The sequence below is a fragment of the Geospiza fortis genome, unplaced genomic scaffold (genome assembly GCF_000277835.1).
Source record: "Geospiza fortis unplaced genomic scaffold, GeoFor_1.0 scaffold200, whole genome shotgun sequence".
NCBI lineage: Eukaryota > Metazoa > Chordata > Aves > Passeriformes > Thraupidae > Geospiza > Geospiza fortis.
Window position 1 is genome coordinate 1,394,366 of NW_005054353.1, and position 16,912 is coordinate 1,411,277.

Consider the following 16,912-nt stretch of genomic DNA (forward strand, 5'->3'; position numbering starts at 1 on the left):
AACAGTTGCTAGGCACGGGCCGGCCGCGCTGCCCCGGCTCCGGCGGGGCGTGAGGGAGCCCGGGGGCCGGCCTGGAGGTAAAGCCCTGATCCTGCCGGGGGTGTGTGGGGAGGCTCTACTGGAGCTGAGCTGTGCCGGGCTGTGTCACCAGGAGCCCTGCTCACCGCGGTGCCGGAGAGCTACGCTGGGCAGCTCCCTCCTGGCCACGGGAATAAACGGGAAAAACCGCCGGTGGTGATGAGCTTTTAATTCTTCTATTCTTCTTTAATTATTTCCTACATTTGTCCCTCTTTCCATGCGACTTCTTCCTTTTCTAGTACTGAAACCGTAAAGTCTTGGGGCAGAATCTCTATGCAACACCTAATTATGACCAGTTATTACTTAAGTGATACTGTACTGTAAACATTTTTGTGTAACTACAAATTAATGTGCGTAATTATGCAATACATTAGAGCATAATTCTTTTAATTTGGTCTGTAACTACACATAGTTGTTTTCACATACTAGCTAGTTGCCCTTGTATTTCTTCAAAATTAACTGATTGCTTTGTGCACTATATAAGGGGGGGGGGGGAAGAATTTCAGCTCTGTAGAGCTTGTGGTCAAAACAGAAAAAGATGCAGATGAGCAGATCAAAGGGACAGGGAGACAGAAATGTCTCATTTGAATCCCTCATTTCTTCATTTACAGACTTACTGGAAAAGATTCAGATTTGTGTGCAATATAATCAGAGACCCAGAAAGTGCAGTCAGTGAGGAAAGAAAATTGAATATATTTTGTCTACAGAGAAGCCAAAGATTTTTGTTCCTTTAGATATGCTGCTTTGGTTAATGTCTTCTCTCTGAAAAAAGGAGTGTCCTTCACTATCTTCTCCTTTGTGATTATCCCACTTGGTTAAAACAGGTATGTGTTAAAACAGAGAATGTGGTAGGCAAAAATTGGCAATTTTTTTTAAGTGGTCTTTCTGAATTGTTCTGACTTGCAGTAGAACTGCATACTCTTACAAAGCATATCTCGTACTTCTGTCTGTAAACCTCTAGTCAGGGACAGTTAATGTGATCAGGCCTTCAAATCTGATATTTTTTCTTTTACAGGTCTGCTTGCATGAGAGAGTGGAGTGTGAGCAATTTTATTCCTTAAATTTGCATTACTTCAAAATGTAACTAGAAGCTTACAGAATCATTTTTTTTCTTTTAATATTTAGTTATGGGTGATGAGTCAGTACCATACTTTCTGGGTGAAGGAACCACTAAAACATATCAAATACCTATTAGTCATCTGGACTACAAATTCATTGAAAAATGCACAGATGTTAAGCACCTGGAAAAGATTCTCAGGGTATTAAGGTAAATCTATTTTTTTACCTTCATCAGTAATTATATTCCTGTTCTGTAAAATTTGAGGGAAGCCCTTTTCTATTTGTCTGAACCTGTCTGTGACTTTCTAATTTAAAATTAAAGTAGGAAGTTAAAGTGATCATGCTAAAAGTGTCCCAATGATAACACTAGAAATCCAAGTCTTTTTTTAGCCACCCAAAAGTTTGAGTAGCTCAGTGCTAGGTTTTTTTAAATGCTGCCACTCTGTTTTGGTTCCCTCATGATCCATGTTGCATGACTAGCAATTTCAGATGCCACACCTGTTTAACTGTTGCTTTAAATGACACAAGTTTCTTTTTTATGGCACTGTAGTGATAACTTTCGAACTGTGTATGTGGGCATTGGAAAATGATTGAAGGTTAACTGGGATTTTCTAATAAAAATGTTATTAGGTGTTAGTAAAACTGGGTTGTAACAGGAAAATAGTCCTCTGCAGTCTGTATGGACTACACATGGAGGGAAACATGGAGGATGTGGTGGTTCTTTTTTGTTAACATTTCTGTCTTTGCATTTTAAAGGTCTGGTGAGGAGGGGTGTTACCCTGAACTGACATTGGTTTGTGAGAAGCGAATTGAGTGTTTGGATCCAAGGAGCAGAGCTCTGAGGAAAGATAAGCCTGCAGCCACAGCTTCTGATTTCACAGCTGAAGAATGGCAAGCAATTAATAGTGAACTGATGGTACAGGATCTCATTTATAGTGGTCCATAATACAATCACTGTGATGTATCAATCTTCTTGTGCCTAAGTAGAATGTAATTATTTGATTAAAAGAGGAAATTATCAAAAGATTATGTCTTAAAATTTATTTTTTGCTTAATGTCACTGAACATTAACTGCCCATTTTAACTCTACGGGTTTTTTTTTTTGCAGATCACTTTTTATTAAAAAAAACCACTATTGCTCTTTGTCTTAATTGCTTTTCCCCATTAAGAGCAGTGCTTTTTAAGGATAATTACTCTACTGCCTTAAGGTAAAAATATATTATTTATTTATTTTCAGAGCTGGCTGGCAGAAATGAATGAAGATGATAAGAAATCACAGCTCCTGAGAACAGACACAGCAAATGAAAGACAAGATAACTTGCCTCCCATTCGTTGTTCCAGCAGCTGCTTTCCCACTAATCAGGTATCTCCAGTTTTTTGTGTTAATTATACGTTTTTCTAAAACTGGGAGATTTTATATGTATGAACTTCTAATCATTGTGCCTTTCTTACTAGATTTATTTTGTTAACCAGAAAATAAAAACCTTTAAGCTCCCTTGCAAGAGACCAATGCTTAAACAAAAGTGCTTTTTTAGTACTAGCATGTGTATTGCAATAATATTTTAATTCTGACCAAGAATTCACTGCCAAAGCAGATCTCCGTAAACAGCCTTTTATGTTCTTTGGTTCATATTTCCAAGTACTGCTTAAGCATGTGAACTAGGCTCCTTCTGGATGAAATTATGCCAGGAGATTTTCTCCAGCTGCCAGCAGGATTTTGTTCCAGAGGCAAGTCCAGAAGCCAGTCCAAAACAAACATCCTGGAACTCATACAGTGGGGATGTTAGAGCCTCTGCAGCAATTGTTTTACTCTATAGCCACTCCTGTACTGGGTAGTGCTGGTGTATATGTAGCCTTTGATTGTGTTGGTACCTTGTGTTGATACTCCCACTGCAGTTGTACAGTATACTTCCTAATTTAGCCCTTTAGCAGACTTAAAAAATCTCCATGACTACAGAAAAACGACTTATATTTTTTCCCCAGGTATATGTTTCCTTACATTTTGGTGGGTTTTTCTTTTTTTCATTTATTTATCTGCCTGAAATTAGTTTTTTTTTTCTGGCCAGCTTTTCTTGCTAATACTAAATACAGTGCTACTGAAGTGATTGGCAGACAAGTAGGTATGGATGGGATTTTTCTGAATTGTCAGGTATTGTCACAAATCAGTTCAGTCTGATTCTCAAAATTTTCTTTGAATTCTGGGACACTGCAATAGGAAATTCATTAAGCATTGTTCTTTTTGGAGGTTTGTGAGTCAGAAACATTATGAAGGAATCCTTACGGGTCATGTGATCTTTCATATTAATTCCTATTTTTCTTGAATAATTATGTATTAGTAAATGCCTGATTTGTGTTCTTATGTTGTCAGATACTTCTTATTGTCAGTTAGTACATAGATGTTGGACCAAGACATTTGGGATAGCTAGGCAATCTCTGTTATGTGGTATACAAAGAGGCTGAATGTTTTATAAGTGGTTAGTATTGAGACTCAGGTGTGCTTTTGTTTGGTTTGGTTTGTGGTTTGGTTTTTTTTTTTTTTTAATTAATATGTATTCTTTCATATTTTGCTGTATGTTCCTCTTGACTGTCCTATTTTGCTGACATGGATTGTGCCACTATAGCTTTACCCTTGATTATGTCCTGTGTAACTGCTAGAACAGAAAATGGTTTAATTCCCTGTGAACTCAGTAAATCCAGTTTAGAATGTCAGCATAAAATGATGGAAAGTGTCTTGAAACCGAGGATACAGCATGTTACTAAAGTGGATGTGTTCTCCATTCAAAGACAAAATATTTACCTTTTTTTCCCCCTCTTCCTTTAAACCATGCAGCAGTCTTCGATCAAATTTTCTTTTGCTCTTCAGCTTTTGTTCTCCCTACTATGTTTTGGTGTTAGCAGTCAGGAAACCTTTATGCTTTACCTGTGGTATGTGATTTCCATTCCTTTTGTCTAAGCAGACAACCTCTGAGGGAATTGTAACCTGTCCTGGAAGAGAGCAGGAAAGCCTGAAACATTTTATGCAGCAGTACAGTTCTATCACTACTAGATCCCTTCTGAATAAAAAGAAGCTGTTTATATAGCATACACTAAATTTATACCTGCAATATGAAATCTCAAAAAATTGAATAATGTACATTAGCTTTTCTTCTTCAATCAGCTTTTCTTTTTTTTCTTTCTTTCTTATAAAGATATATGTCATCTTACAGTTTTAAACATGTTTGACTAATCAGTTGGGACTATAATTATTTTTCAGATTGGCCTAATATAGTTTTGTAAGTGGGATCAAGTTTAGAATCATCCAAATTTATCCCTTCTGCTGGAAATAAATGCACAAAGCCTTCCATAATTTTATGTTATTACTTGGTTGGAGACTGTTCATCTGCTCTGATGCATAAAAAGTTCAGCATTTTCAGTGAATCCAGTTCTGGAAATCATTACTGACCCTAAACCAGTGGATTGCACTAATGGGTACAAATTTGGTAAATGAAAGCATCTTGTTTTGTCTGTAACCAGATTTTCTGGCTGATACTATATATAGGTGTAATTTCAATTCACTACTGATAGTTTGTAACTCTGTATAGTGTTTTTCTTTTATTGGTGTGAATCCATGGGAGGAATTCCAAAAATGGGCTGAAAAAGAGTAAAATTTTTGCAATATTCCCCTCTATAACACAATGTGGAAATTTCCGTTTTACACCCCTCTTTTCCTATCATGTTGCCCAGAACTGTCTTAACTGTCCACACTGCATAATTATTATTTTTGCTGCCTCATTTTGTCCAGGAGAGAAATAAAGTATGTGTTTAAAGATATTAATATTCAAAAGACTGTATTGATGGGATTTCAAAAGACTGTATTGATGGGATTTCAGCTTAGGCTTCTTTGCCAAACATGGTTTTCTAATACTGTTCCAGAAAGATTTGCATCCACAGATACCTCCTCATGCAGAGCCCAGGGCATGCAAAACGCATACAAGTTTTATGTTATAAAAATCCATCATGATAGGATCTAATAGCCTTTGTGTTGTTTTGGATATTCTGAATTAAAAACTAACACTGGTTAGCTGCCATAGAATAGTAATGTTTTAGGACAGCACACAAGGCCTACAGGAGAACCAAGGCCAAGTTGGGTCACCTGTACTGAAGCCAATTTGTGTGTTCATCTTTGGTCCAGAAAATGTTCAGCGAGCTTCAAACCCAGTGGGATTCATGCATTATGAATTATGGCAGGAAACATGACAAGCAGAGAGATTTATTTTTTTGAGTTCCACAGCACGCAAGTGTACATTTTTTATCAAAGCCTCTTGGATTAGATCCTCTGAAATATTACTGATCAGAAATTCCTGACTGTTGGAATCACAACTTGATTACAATTATTTCAAATATATGATACCTGGGATGTTTTTAAATTGTGGGTTTTTGAGTCAATGTTTCTTCCTCATTTCTTAAATGCACATGCTGTAGTTCTCTCCCTGAGCTGGAGTTGCGTTAGTGTCAGTACCTTATGAGAGTCTTCTGAGAGTTGCAGTATTTTTGCTCATTTAAATTAAGGACTTTGGTTGAAAAAAATACTTGATATTCATTAAATTAGTAATATACACCAGGATGGGTATATAAGGATAACTCATGTGTCAGGAAGGTGTATTTAGGAGCTCCCTCCTCTAAACATGTGTTGATCGCTGAACATATTTGTCATTTTGTTTCGCTTCCTGAAAGACATAACATTAAGAGTAATTCTGGAGTTATATACTACAAAAATTTGTGTAACCTAACATTATAGATAGTCAGAAGTGTTTACAGGAAGGGTCACATTTGCATTATGTAAATTGAGGTGTTTACATCCAGCTGGCAGAAGCATGTCCTCGTTACAGTGTCACCACTGGTAAAGCGAGTTTAGAAAGCTTCTGGTCATTTCTTTGGTCCAGTTTATCACATGCTGAATTGAACTGGTACAGATATTTGGAGACTGTACTGTGATCTCTATCAGATTGTTTAAACACAGAAAATTGTAAATATGCAATTCTACAAAGAATTACACTGGTGTAACTCAGTGAATGCTGGATTGCAAGGTAAGAGGAGGACTGAATGGCCAGGATAGGGTAGATGGGAATATTTTGAACTGGCTGTTCCACTGTGAAATACCTGTTTGGAACCACACCTTGCTATTAAGTATTTTGAAGTCAACAAGCAGGGAGGGGCATAGGAGAAGTACAGTCTCATGACAGAGGTAGAAGAGATGCCAAAGGTGACAGCTAGGGAAATAGAGTCCATTAGTGTAGGAGATGGGTTGAGATACAAGGCAGTCAAATCTGATTGTCAGAACTGATTGTTGCAGGAATGTCATGGAGATAAATTTTAGGTAAGGCAAGCTTCAATGATGGAGCTTGTCTAAAATCTAAAATGAATGTAAATATTCATGGAATTAGCTTTAGTGAAGTGATGAATGGTGAAAAGAAGTTCAGACACTACTTTGAAATAATTTATTTGCAAATTTGTTGTGAGTGTTCCAGGGACTACCAAAATCTGTGCCTGGAATTCTCTTGGGAAAGGGAAGCCTAAAACCAGGTTCCTGATTCACTCTCAGTGTCAAACACCTCATCACAAGGCTGGGTCTTCTGAAGACTGAGTTCTCCCTTGCTGTGTTGAAAGGATGGTTGGGAAGATGGCATCACAAGATACTAATTAGAAAGTTTCACTCAGTGCCTCTGTGATGTGGCAGGACAGTGGACAAGAAGTGTGAGACTTAGGAGCCCGTAAGATTGCAGTGATATGTGAAACGCATCAAGATTTTCTTTAAACCGAAATGAATTACATTTTCAAGACTGAGCTAAGATTTGTCACAAGTAGTGGTGGTTACTAGGAAAATATGTACTGCAGAAACAAAACCAAAAAAACCACTGTGAATTCCACTGCAACAAATTGTCTTACAAGATGGCTGTTTGTTTCTCTTTTAGAATAAAAAATTGCAAAACAAACAAAGAAGCAAGAAAAACATACCACGGGATTACAGTGAATGGGACAAGTATGTTTAATTAATTTTATATTTCAGTTTTTAATAAATCTTATTTAACTAGGGAACATGGTGTATTTTGCAGAAACATAGTATTAAGGTCAGCATTTAAAAGAACTGTAACAATGGTGAAACTTTGGTTTTTCTTAATAAATATTCTGTTAAAATGCAAATAACACATTGCTAACAGTTGAGAACAAGTTAGTCTACACTTTTGTACAAGGTGTGTGAAATATAGTAAACCAGCAGAAAAATAAATAAAAATTGATTACTTAATTGATGAGATTTTTGAAAACAGCTCTAGGGTTATTTAACATGGACCTATAAACATGGACTTGTCTATATCTAAAGGCACAGTTCTACACTGAAAACAAAACTGATGAATTCTTACTCCTGCACTGAACCCCACTAACTTCAAAGAATGAGCTTCAGGCAGGTGCATCAGTTTACTTAGATGCAATTATACTTAATAGAGGTTTAGACAGTAACTATTTTAGAATGGATGAAGCTCTGATACAAAGACATTCTGCATCATGTAATGGTGGCACATCACCCTCCCAAGTTATGTGACAGGTTCATGCCCAGATTGTTGAACATGGAAAGCAAAAAGCACATTGTTATTCTTGTGTTGTACATTGTAGAAGCTTTTCTGTAGTTCCTGAAATCTGCAATACAATCGTGTAGAATCAGAGTGAGGAGGCACAAGTTTCCAGTGCAGTAGATAGGGATATTGTGGGCTTTGGGTAATGAAACCATACCCCAAAGCCCTTACAAAACCGTGTTCTGCATAAATTTTGCATATCTGTTATTTTCATGCATGTATCTTTCAGAAATTGGTGCCTTCCTGCTCAAATGTGGACAAAGAAATTATGTTATAAAAATAATTTCTGCAACAATTTATTCTTTCATTCATTTATTCTTTACTCTTGGTACTGTATCTTTCCAAAATAATTGTACAGATTTTGTTTACACATTTATATACACAATCTTTAAGTGCTTTAGTGTGCTGATAATAGTACAGGTTGTAAATTTTCCCATAGAACGTATTTATTTTGGATTATGAGTTCACTGAAACAGAGCTGTCTGAAAGATGTTTTCCAATTTAAAGCATATCATGGTTTTAAAATGCTTTGAGGAAAATTTCAAAGCTTTCAAAGCTTTCAATTGTTTAGGCAATTTCTAAACAAAGTGTTTTCCTTTTTATTTTAAAAAACAATTATTCGAAATGTGGTTAATTTATAATAAATAGGTAAAAGTAAGCTAGCAAAAGATCAGATTCAAAATGGAGAACAATTAGTATTATGTGAAAAGGTTTTGAGTTGGAGAAATTTTCAAAACAGTATCTTGATTTCAGAAAGAAATTATTAATCTTGTCCAGATTATTGTGAAAAGGCTATTTTCCATTACACCCTACACAGAAAAGCAGTAAGAGCAATGTTTCTGTATAGCGTAGGAATTTGTTATTACTATATTTATTTTACAATATTACAGCAGCAATATTTCTTTTATATAAATTCCTAAACACTGTTTTCAAAAGCTGCTTTAGAGCTGCTTTGAAATGTCTTGTCTCAAGTTTACAGTATAAATTGCTATTTTGGCAAAGGTTAATGGGGATGTTTGACAGGGCTGGGATGGAGCCTGATGATACTGTTTCTTAAATTTCACCTGTCTTTTTTGGGGAATATGGTGAGGAGGTGAGGCAGAGATTTTTCTTGGTCACCAATAGTTGAACACAGCCTGTATCTCTTTTTCTTTGGTTTATAATGAAAATACAACATGCCCTTTTATCAGCTGAGCTAATGCAGAATTATTGAATTGGTCATTTTATCAATTAAAGGTTTGATGTGGAAAAGGAATGTTCTAAAATTGATGAAGACTGTGAAGAAAGTAACTCAAAAGCAAGATTCTTCAGTAGGCCAAGTCTACCCATAATTGAAAAGAAAATTGACACAACTGGTAATGTCTTAGAAACATAATTTTTCTTTAGTAGTAATACTATGTTGTAGAGTATAAATACTAATTAAAGAAGTATATAATAAAGTGCCTTTATTTTTCAGCACCTTGAGATGCTAAAAGTTGTTAGATCATCAAGTGAGCTTGAAGCCATGTTTGAAAAAAGTCTAGTCTTGCTTAATAAACAGTAAGAATGTTTATGTTTAGTTGAGAGTAAAGAAGTAAAGCATACATCTGGTATTATAAATGAATGGTAGAGGTTAGCCAAGTGCTTTTTTCTACAGTTCTGCATGCTGAATTGTATGCCTATCAGAATAATTTACTGTTTTATTACAGAAAATAAAATACAAATTTGTCCTTTAGTAAGCCATGTGCTTTTAAAAAAATGCAGACTATGAGATTCAGAGTATTTTATCTCACTGTTTTGGTTACATCTGTGCAAGTTGCTAGTTGTTGTTATGTAGAAATATTTTTTGCTAGGAATGACAAAGAGAGAGAAAATTTTTATTGCTACTCGTGAGAAAGAAAAGGGCAATGAAGCCTTTGCCACTGGTGATTATGTGGAAGCAGTGACATATTACACTCGGTGAGTAAATACTATTGTGCTCTTTTATTTTAATAACTCTTACTTGTGAATGTTGGTTTCAGACCAATGTAATTGAAGAAACTTCTTATTGAAGCAACTAGTGACAATTAAACTATTTTCAAAAAGGCAGGAAGATTTGACAGAAGAATATTTAAAGCACTGATCCATCCTCCTATTAATTTTTATTTATCAGAAGAGAACGGGCTAGAAAGTGATGGAATGCAATATGCAGGTGTCACAAACTTCCTCAGATTTTTTTAAACCATAGAGATTCAAGGGCAAGTTTACAAAAATAAAAGGATAATCAGAGTGCTGAGAAACCAAATAATTACAAATGTAATTTAACTCTGTGCTTTGAAATGGTAAGGACTCAAAAAAAACCCCAGAAATCAGAAGCATCAAAGTTGCGGTTTAGAAATTTAGAGTACATGGGACTCTTGGGGTATTAATTATCAGTGTAAATGGAGGATAATGATATGACACTACTGTGAGATGAAACATAAAGATAATTAATGAGCTATGATATTATAGTGGGATAACCTTGAATAAAGTATGAGAAAGTTAATACAGTTGTGGTCAGTGCAGATAAGTATGGAGAAAATAATGAGTAGAAATAGTGTGGAACAGCAATAAAATAAATATTTAACAGGTTTATGTTTAGGAAGTATCATTCATAATGTCACTGAAGGAGTTAGGATTTTGTAGAAAAGCTTATGAGAATTTATCTGGAGGTTGCTGATATAGATATGTATATATGTATGTGTGTGTGCACACTTGGAATGATATTCATAGAGCACAAGCTGCTTAACTGAGGCATTTGATGCATGATGGGTTTGGTTTTTTTTGTTGTTCTTGAATTGCAGCCTAAAGATCTTTCTTGTTTTGTTTGGGATTTTTACACAAACATAAAAAAAGTCTATAGCTGTATTTCATATACAATAAATAAAATACAAATACATAATATAAAAATAAATAAAAACGTCTGCTTTTGGTACATAAATAAGGTACTAATAACTAAGGATAGGCAGAATCTCTGTAATGGAGAGTTTTTCCATTTTTGACCCCCACAGGGCATTGTATGCCTTCTGAAATGTATGATAGTGATACCATGCTGTTCTAACTGGTCACTTTTCTAATCTTATCTGCAATCTATTTTCTTAGAGTTATAAATATTTAAGTAAAATATTTTGGAATGAATTGTTAATAACTTGAAGGGGTCATCTGTGGCTAGAATGGAAAACGTAGAGTCTGACCTCTTCTTCTTACCCATTGGCTTTCTTGACTGGCTTGTCAGTCTCTTGCGTGTGAAGACAAACCTTCACACGTTGAATCACTGCTTGGACTAGAATGCATCTCCTCTTCTTCTTCACCCTCCTACCCTTTTTAAAGAACATGCAGAGATTATCCCACTGGGATCATAGCTGCATAGAGCTTTTATTCTTTTTTTTGTTTCCCACCTGTTGTGCATTTGTGGACAAGTATTTGAGATTGTTCTTCAACCATGGTTTTTTTCACAAGGAAATTGTGTCTGTTGCAGTGTGCTGTCCCCCTGGCACTTCCATGGCTATTCTTTCCAGAGAACACAGTTTAGGGCCTTCCTTGCAACATTAACAAGGTTGTTGGCAAAGATTCCCTTACACCATTTTGTTATGTGCATCCTAGCTGTCTTTGTTCCTCTGAGATGATCCTGTTGTCACAGAAACTAAAACCCTACCTACAATACCAGCCCTGCAGCCAGGCATGGACCTGGACTATTCATCCACTGCTACCTGAGTCTTTCCATCTTACAAGCAAGATCAAGGAGAATCCCATGTGTTCTTCCCCACCACCATGCTTTTCATCATAATCCCCAGAGCTGTGTAGTTACTCTTCTTCTCTCAGAGTTTCCATCTGGCAGTTTTTTTGGAGTCTACATGGATGGCAGGAGGAGGCAGTAGTCTAAGTGACAGACGAGCCATGGCTTCTCCTCTGCAACACCTCAGGTCTAAGTCCTGGCAAGCAAGAGGCCTCTGAAGACAGTAAATCTAGTTGGTGGATGGTTGCTTGTGGTCTTGCAGGAGTGAGTCTCTAACCACTACTGTGGTTAGAATACCAGTATTAATATTGCTATAGCTTCCAGTAGTGAGGTGTTTCTAGATTCAGGTTTTCTAACTTGACTCTAACACGATCAATATTCCCTTTCTTTTAGGAGTTTATCAGTAATACCAACTGCAGCTGTGTATAATAACAAAGCTCAAGCAGAAATCAAACTTCAGGACTGGGACAATGCTTTGCAGGATTGTGAGAAGGTACTAGACATGGAACCTGGCAACATAAAAGGTAAACTTGAAAATAAAATTTCAATGTATTATTTTACCTCTAGCAAAGAAAATGGTACATGTTGTTAGTTGACTGAACTGAGCTTTACATCAGGTCTAAATACAAATAAAGGAACAGCATAGCTCCCCAAAGCAGTTTTAATAGTTCTTTGGGGGTTAGTGAAGTTTTATGCAGTTCATCCTGTTGATATGTAAAAGGAATTCTTACATGGCAGCACGTTTTCCATATAACTATAAGCCCTCTTGTATTCATGCAGTGTTTCCATAATACCCACACTGAATTATAAATTAATTTAAAAGTGACATGAAAACAAGCAAAGTTGTTGGTTTATTCCTTTCTGAAGTCAAGGACTTGAATGTAGCTAAGTATATTTCCATGGGTGGAGGTGGAAAATTTGAAAATTATGAAAAGGTGCTTCACAATTCATGACTGCTGCTTCAAAAGATGTCATGTGAAATTGCATCATTAAAAATCATCAAGAAAACAGTTGTTAGTAATATAGAAGTAAGTGTAGAATTTTATAAACTGCATAACTGCACTTATTATGTCTAGAAAAAACAGTGTATTTTTATTCACTTTATACTTTAAATACATAAATAATACACTTCATTCTTTTGTAGCTCTGATGCGTCGTGCCACTGTGCATAATCAATTGCAGAATTACCAGACAGCTATAGAGGATCTGAATAAAGTGTTGTCTGTTGAACCAGAAAACTCTATGGCTAAGGTAAAGATCAGTGAGTGGAGTATGGCTAGAAAGAGGTTGTACACAGTTGTAACCTAAAGTGAATACAGTTCATGTTGTTTGATGTAACTATGAGTTTTGAGGACACACTCAATCTGCTGTGCCATTGATCAGCTTCTCAAGACCACATGTGGTGGAAATTAGGTATTGAAAGTGGCCAGATCTTCTGTTCATGACTTGATTGTGAGGAAAGGCCTTCTCTATTAGTGTAATTTAGGTGCCTAAAACATTTTCTGCTGAACATGCTTGCAGTATTAGTGTCTTGCTGATCAAAGCTATTTGGAAATTTCTCTTGAAAAGATCCATTGAGATAGGTGCATTTAAGTTTGAGTACATAATGAGAAGAAAAATTCAACAGATGCCAAGCTTTTGTTGTTATAGTGGTAAAGTTTACCCAAAACAAGAAGAGCTGGATTCTGTCCTTGCTTCATGTGTTGTTATAAATCCTCATTTTTCATCTCCAGGGTAGAATGAAAAGCCAGATGCTTTCTTTGAAAATTAAGGTCAGGATGTGGTCCTTGCACTACTGTTACTCTGGCTGTTAAGGAGAGGATTGGTTTGTGTCCTTTATTGGTATCTTAGGGATATTTTGCAGGTTAGAGCAGTCCTTGCATTTGGACTCTGTGTGTCCTGAGAACCTTCAGTACTGGGCAGTTTTGATAGTAAACTGCTCGTTGTATGTTAATTGTGAGTCCATCATACTACTACCCTCCCAGTGTTTTTACGTATGACTTCTGGATGCTGTGCAATTGTCCCAACTTCTGACTTCTGTCCAGCTCTTGTTGGTGGCATATTGTAAGCTGCTAGCAGCTTGTTGATTGCTGCTTCTCTTCATGGAGTTATTTATTACTATTGCTTGAACCAGAGAAAGTGGTACATGCCTCATGTGTCAAATTGACCACATACAGCATTTTTCCTTTTTAGGGTGCTCCTGGAGCTAAGTTCCTGTCCAGAATAGTTCCTGAGTTTCACATCAACCAAAGAATTAATTACATGTCTTTAGATCTGAGTTCTGAAAGAGACTTTGGTATTTTTCTTTTCTATTTACAAGACTGAATATCTAAATAGCTTGTGAGTCTGTGATGACAAACTGTACAACAGTCTGTGGGAAAAGATGTATCAAATAGGCTGTGCTGAGACTTCTTATAATACCAGACAGAGACAGTTACTCATTTTGATTACACTCTTCCATGACTTGCTTTGCTGAGCAGTGCTTTTGTAGCTGAAAGCAGATATCTGTACTTTGTCCTTATTCGTGCCAGCTATTATGCCTTGGCTGGCAAATACAAAAATGAGAAGTGCTTGGCAGGGCATTTTTTCAAGTTTCTCATTGCTTAGAGAATCCTCAAAACTCTCTTGAGATAAATATGAATGTATGGAACATATGCAGAGTGCACGTTTATATCCAGAATCACTAGTACAAAAGTGAATTGGTTGTCAGTAACTGGAACTCTTCAAGGTAGTTTGTCCATGTGAATCTTTGCTTGATCCTGTTCTTATCTTTTTCTTGAGACAGGAAGTACTGAGATGACACTTTCTTGCACAGCATTGAATTACATTCAGAATACCACATAATGCTGGGTGTGTCTTACTCTGCTCTGACAAAGTGATTTAGTGGTTTATGGGTTACAGTGATAGTGCTGGGCTAACAGTTGGCCTTGGTCTTAAAGGTCTCTTCCAACCTTGATGATTCCAAGTGCAGTTAAAGGAGATTTTTTGAGTAATGGAAAAATATTAAGGAATGAGAAGCTGTTTGATCATTTAATTGCAGTTCTTATAAGAGGAGCAAACCTTATCATTATTCCACAGTGTCCTTCTGCTACACTGTTAAGGGACTGTTGTCTTTTGGTTCTTATTCTCTCAGTTGTATTTTTCCATCAGTTGTCCATCTGACATCAGATTCTCCACAGCATAAATTTTGATTCTGATTTTAGGCTTTTTTGGAGATTCTTTAGAGAACCTATTTTCCATATCTCCCCTTAGTAGACCATGGCAGATCTCACAATCATAGATCTACTTTTTTTTCCTTTGAATTTAGTTTTTTTATTTTTGATAAGCAGTGCATTCAAGAAAAGTATTTATTTATCTATGTGATATCTTCACACAAAGATGTGAAGATATCTTGTGTCTATTTCTTGTGAGAGAGACAGAAATTGACTATTACTCTTGGTTTGATGCTGACTCTTGTAAAATTCACATTTATTACCATCTTTTTATATTGGCAACATTTATCTTGATAATTCTTCAGGATTTCACATGGATTATTTAACAGAAAGTATTTGCTGTACGTAAAGTGTCATTTATATACATAATAAAAAAACTTCTTCTATTGCTGATTTTTTTCTCTTGTAGAAAAGTCTGCTAAAGATTGAAGAGAAACTGAAAGGTTTAAAGCCTGTATCTGAGCCTCAAGGCAAAGGAAAAAAAATACTTATTGAAGAGATAGAGGATTCAGAAAGTGGTGAAGGAAGAGAGGAAAATACAGAAGAACGTGAAAGACATGGTGGAGATAAAAGTAATGTCTTATCATTTCCTACTTTATTTTAACCTAAGGAAAAAATAGTTGTCTTTGAGGTAGTAATGTTTATTCACACAATTCATCCACATATTCATGCAAAGAATTTTGCCTGTTCGAAGACTAAACTTACATTGACTACTTAAGGTAGATCTGAGTGTGAAATCTAGAACTCAGTTTTATTACGCATCTTTGTAATTTTTTCTAGAATGGGCATAACAAAGACAAATGGAAAATGTTGCTATAAATCACCTACTCCCCTGTGCCCTGTGTAATTTTACATCTGTCCTTTAATGTGAACCAAGTTAAAAATTTCTTCTCGTGAGGGAACATTTTGTGTTCCTGAGATCTTTCTCTCACACAGCTTTCCTGCCTTCCCACCAGCACATATTTCTTCTGCATTTTTCTTCCCATGCTTGCATCAAAGGGTGTAAAAATGATCAAGTATAATTTGTTAACATCTATGATTTTTGTCGTTGTTTGTTTTGGAAACTATAATTCTCTCTCTCTCTCTCTCTCTTTTTTTTTGTGTTTTTTTTTTTTTTTTTTTTTTGTTTGTTTGTTTGTTTTTGTTTTTGTTTGTAAGAGCTCATCTCTGTGCTCTGGAAGGTTGTATTAGAGGTAAACAACATGTAATTCTTGTACTGGATGTAGGTTACAAGCAGTTGAAGTGTATCTCCCATTCCTGGATTAGTGTGTAGTTAACTGGAAGGCTCTTGGGATGAAGCCACTGGCATAATCAGAATCCATGGCTTGCAGGAGGAGGTGAGGCAGCAGGGGCTAGGAAGGCTTGCACTGGCAGCTTGCTTTTAGATTCAACTGCATGACTTTCCTCCAGCCTGCAACAGAATAAAATCCCTAGGCTGATTTCACCCTTCTCCTTTCTTTTAGTTATGTTGGCTCTTTAAGGTATTGTAGAATGACAGCTGTGACTTTTATGTTTTCTGTGTTTTATCTTGAAACTAAAACAGTCTGTGGGTTTTGCAGCTTAATCATGAATGTTGGACTGTAATAATAGTGTATTATTGGCACACAAGATTAGAGAAAATATATTTTCCCACATCAGTTGGTGTCTACCAAATCTCCCGAACTAAAACCTTGGAAGAAAGGAGTGCATCATGTCCCTAGCCTTAAATATCTGTTCATTTGGGGGTGTTTTCTATTGTGAGCATTCAGATGATTGTGTGCCTTCTAGCTCCATAGGAAGACTTCCATTGTGTTGATGAAAGGTTAGGCCTTTAAACACAGGGAAGATTGTCAGCTGACACCAATGTGTTCCTGTGATACACAAAAGTATTTCTGAGATTTAAGTGGAAAACATTTTCATAGATTACACTTGTCTTTTCTTGTACAACTGGAAACAAAGATGAATGCAGTTCAGTTAATGAATAAAAAATGTTCTGTGAACCTAACAGCAAAAAGTAGACTAAACGTCTAGTCCTGTAATCACAGGCAGTCCAGTAGTCCATGTAGTCCAGTCATGTAGTCACTTTTATTTCACATTCTAACTGGTAAGCCTGATGCATTCCTACTGAACTTACAATTTAGAGATTGGAAAAAAAAATTTATTGTTTTCTTTAGAGCTGAAAAGTTGATTTCTGAACTTTGAACAAAACAGTCTAAATAGAGTGTAGTCTCTCTTCATCTTCT

The 16,912-nt window shown here is 36.1% G+C and overlaps 1 protein-coding gene across 1 annotated transcript in view; it reads left to right on the forward strand.

Moving 5' to 3' along the window:
- The first annotated feature begins 6 nt into the window (after positions 1-6).
- The window catches only part of SPAG1 (sperm associated antigen 1), a 37,438-nt gene continuing 20,532 nt past the window's right edge, over positions 7-16,912 (forward strand). Inside the window, exons 1-10 of the mRNA XM_031058999.1 lie at positions 7-77; positions 1,204-1,345; positions 1,894-2,053; positions 2,375-2,500; positions 7,089-7,156; positions 8,982-9,100; positions 9,578-9,683; positions 11,872-12,002; positions 12,623-12,729; positions 15,100-15,262. Coding sequence (XP_030914859.1) covers positions 1,206-1,345; positions 1,894-2,053; positions 2,375-2,500; positions 7,089-7,156; positions 8,982-9,100; positions 9,578-9,683; positions 11,872-12,002; positions 12,623-12,729; positions 15,100-15,262 — 1,120 coding nt within the window. The 5' untranslated portion in view covers positions 7-77; positions 1,204-1,205. The remainder of the gene's footprint in view (positions 78-1,203; positions 1,346-1,893; positions 2,054-2,374; positions 2,501-7,088; positions 7,157-8,981; positions 9,101-9,577; positions 9,684-11,871; positions 12,003-12,622; positions 12,730-15,099; positions 15,263-16,912) is intronic.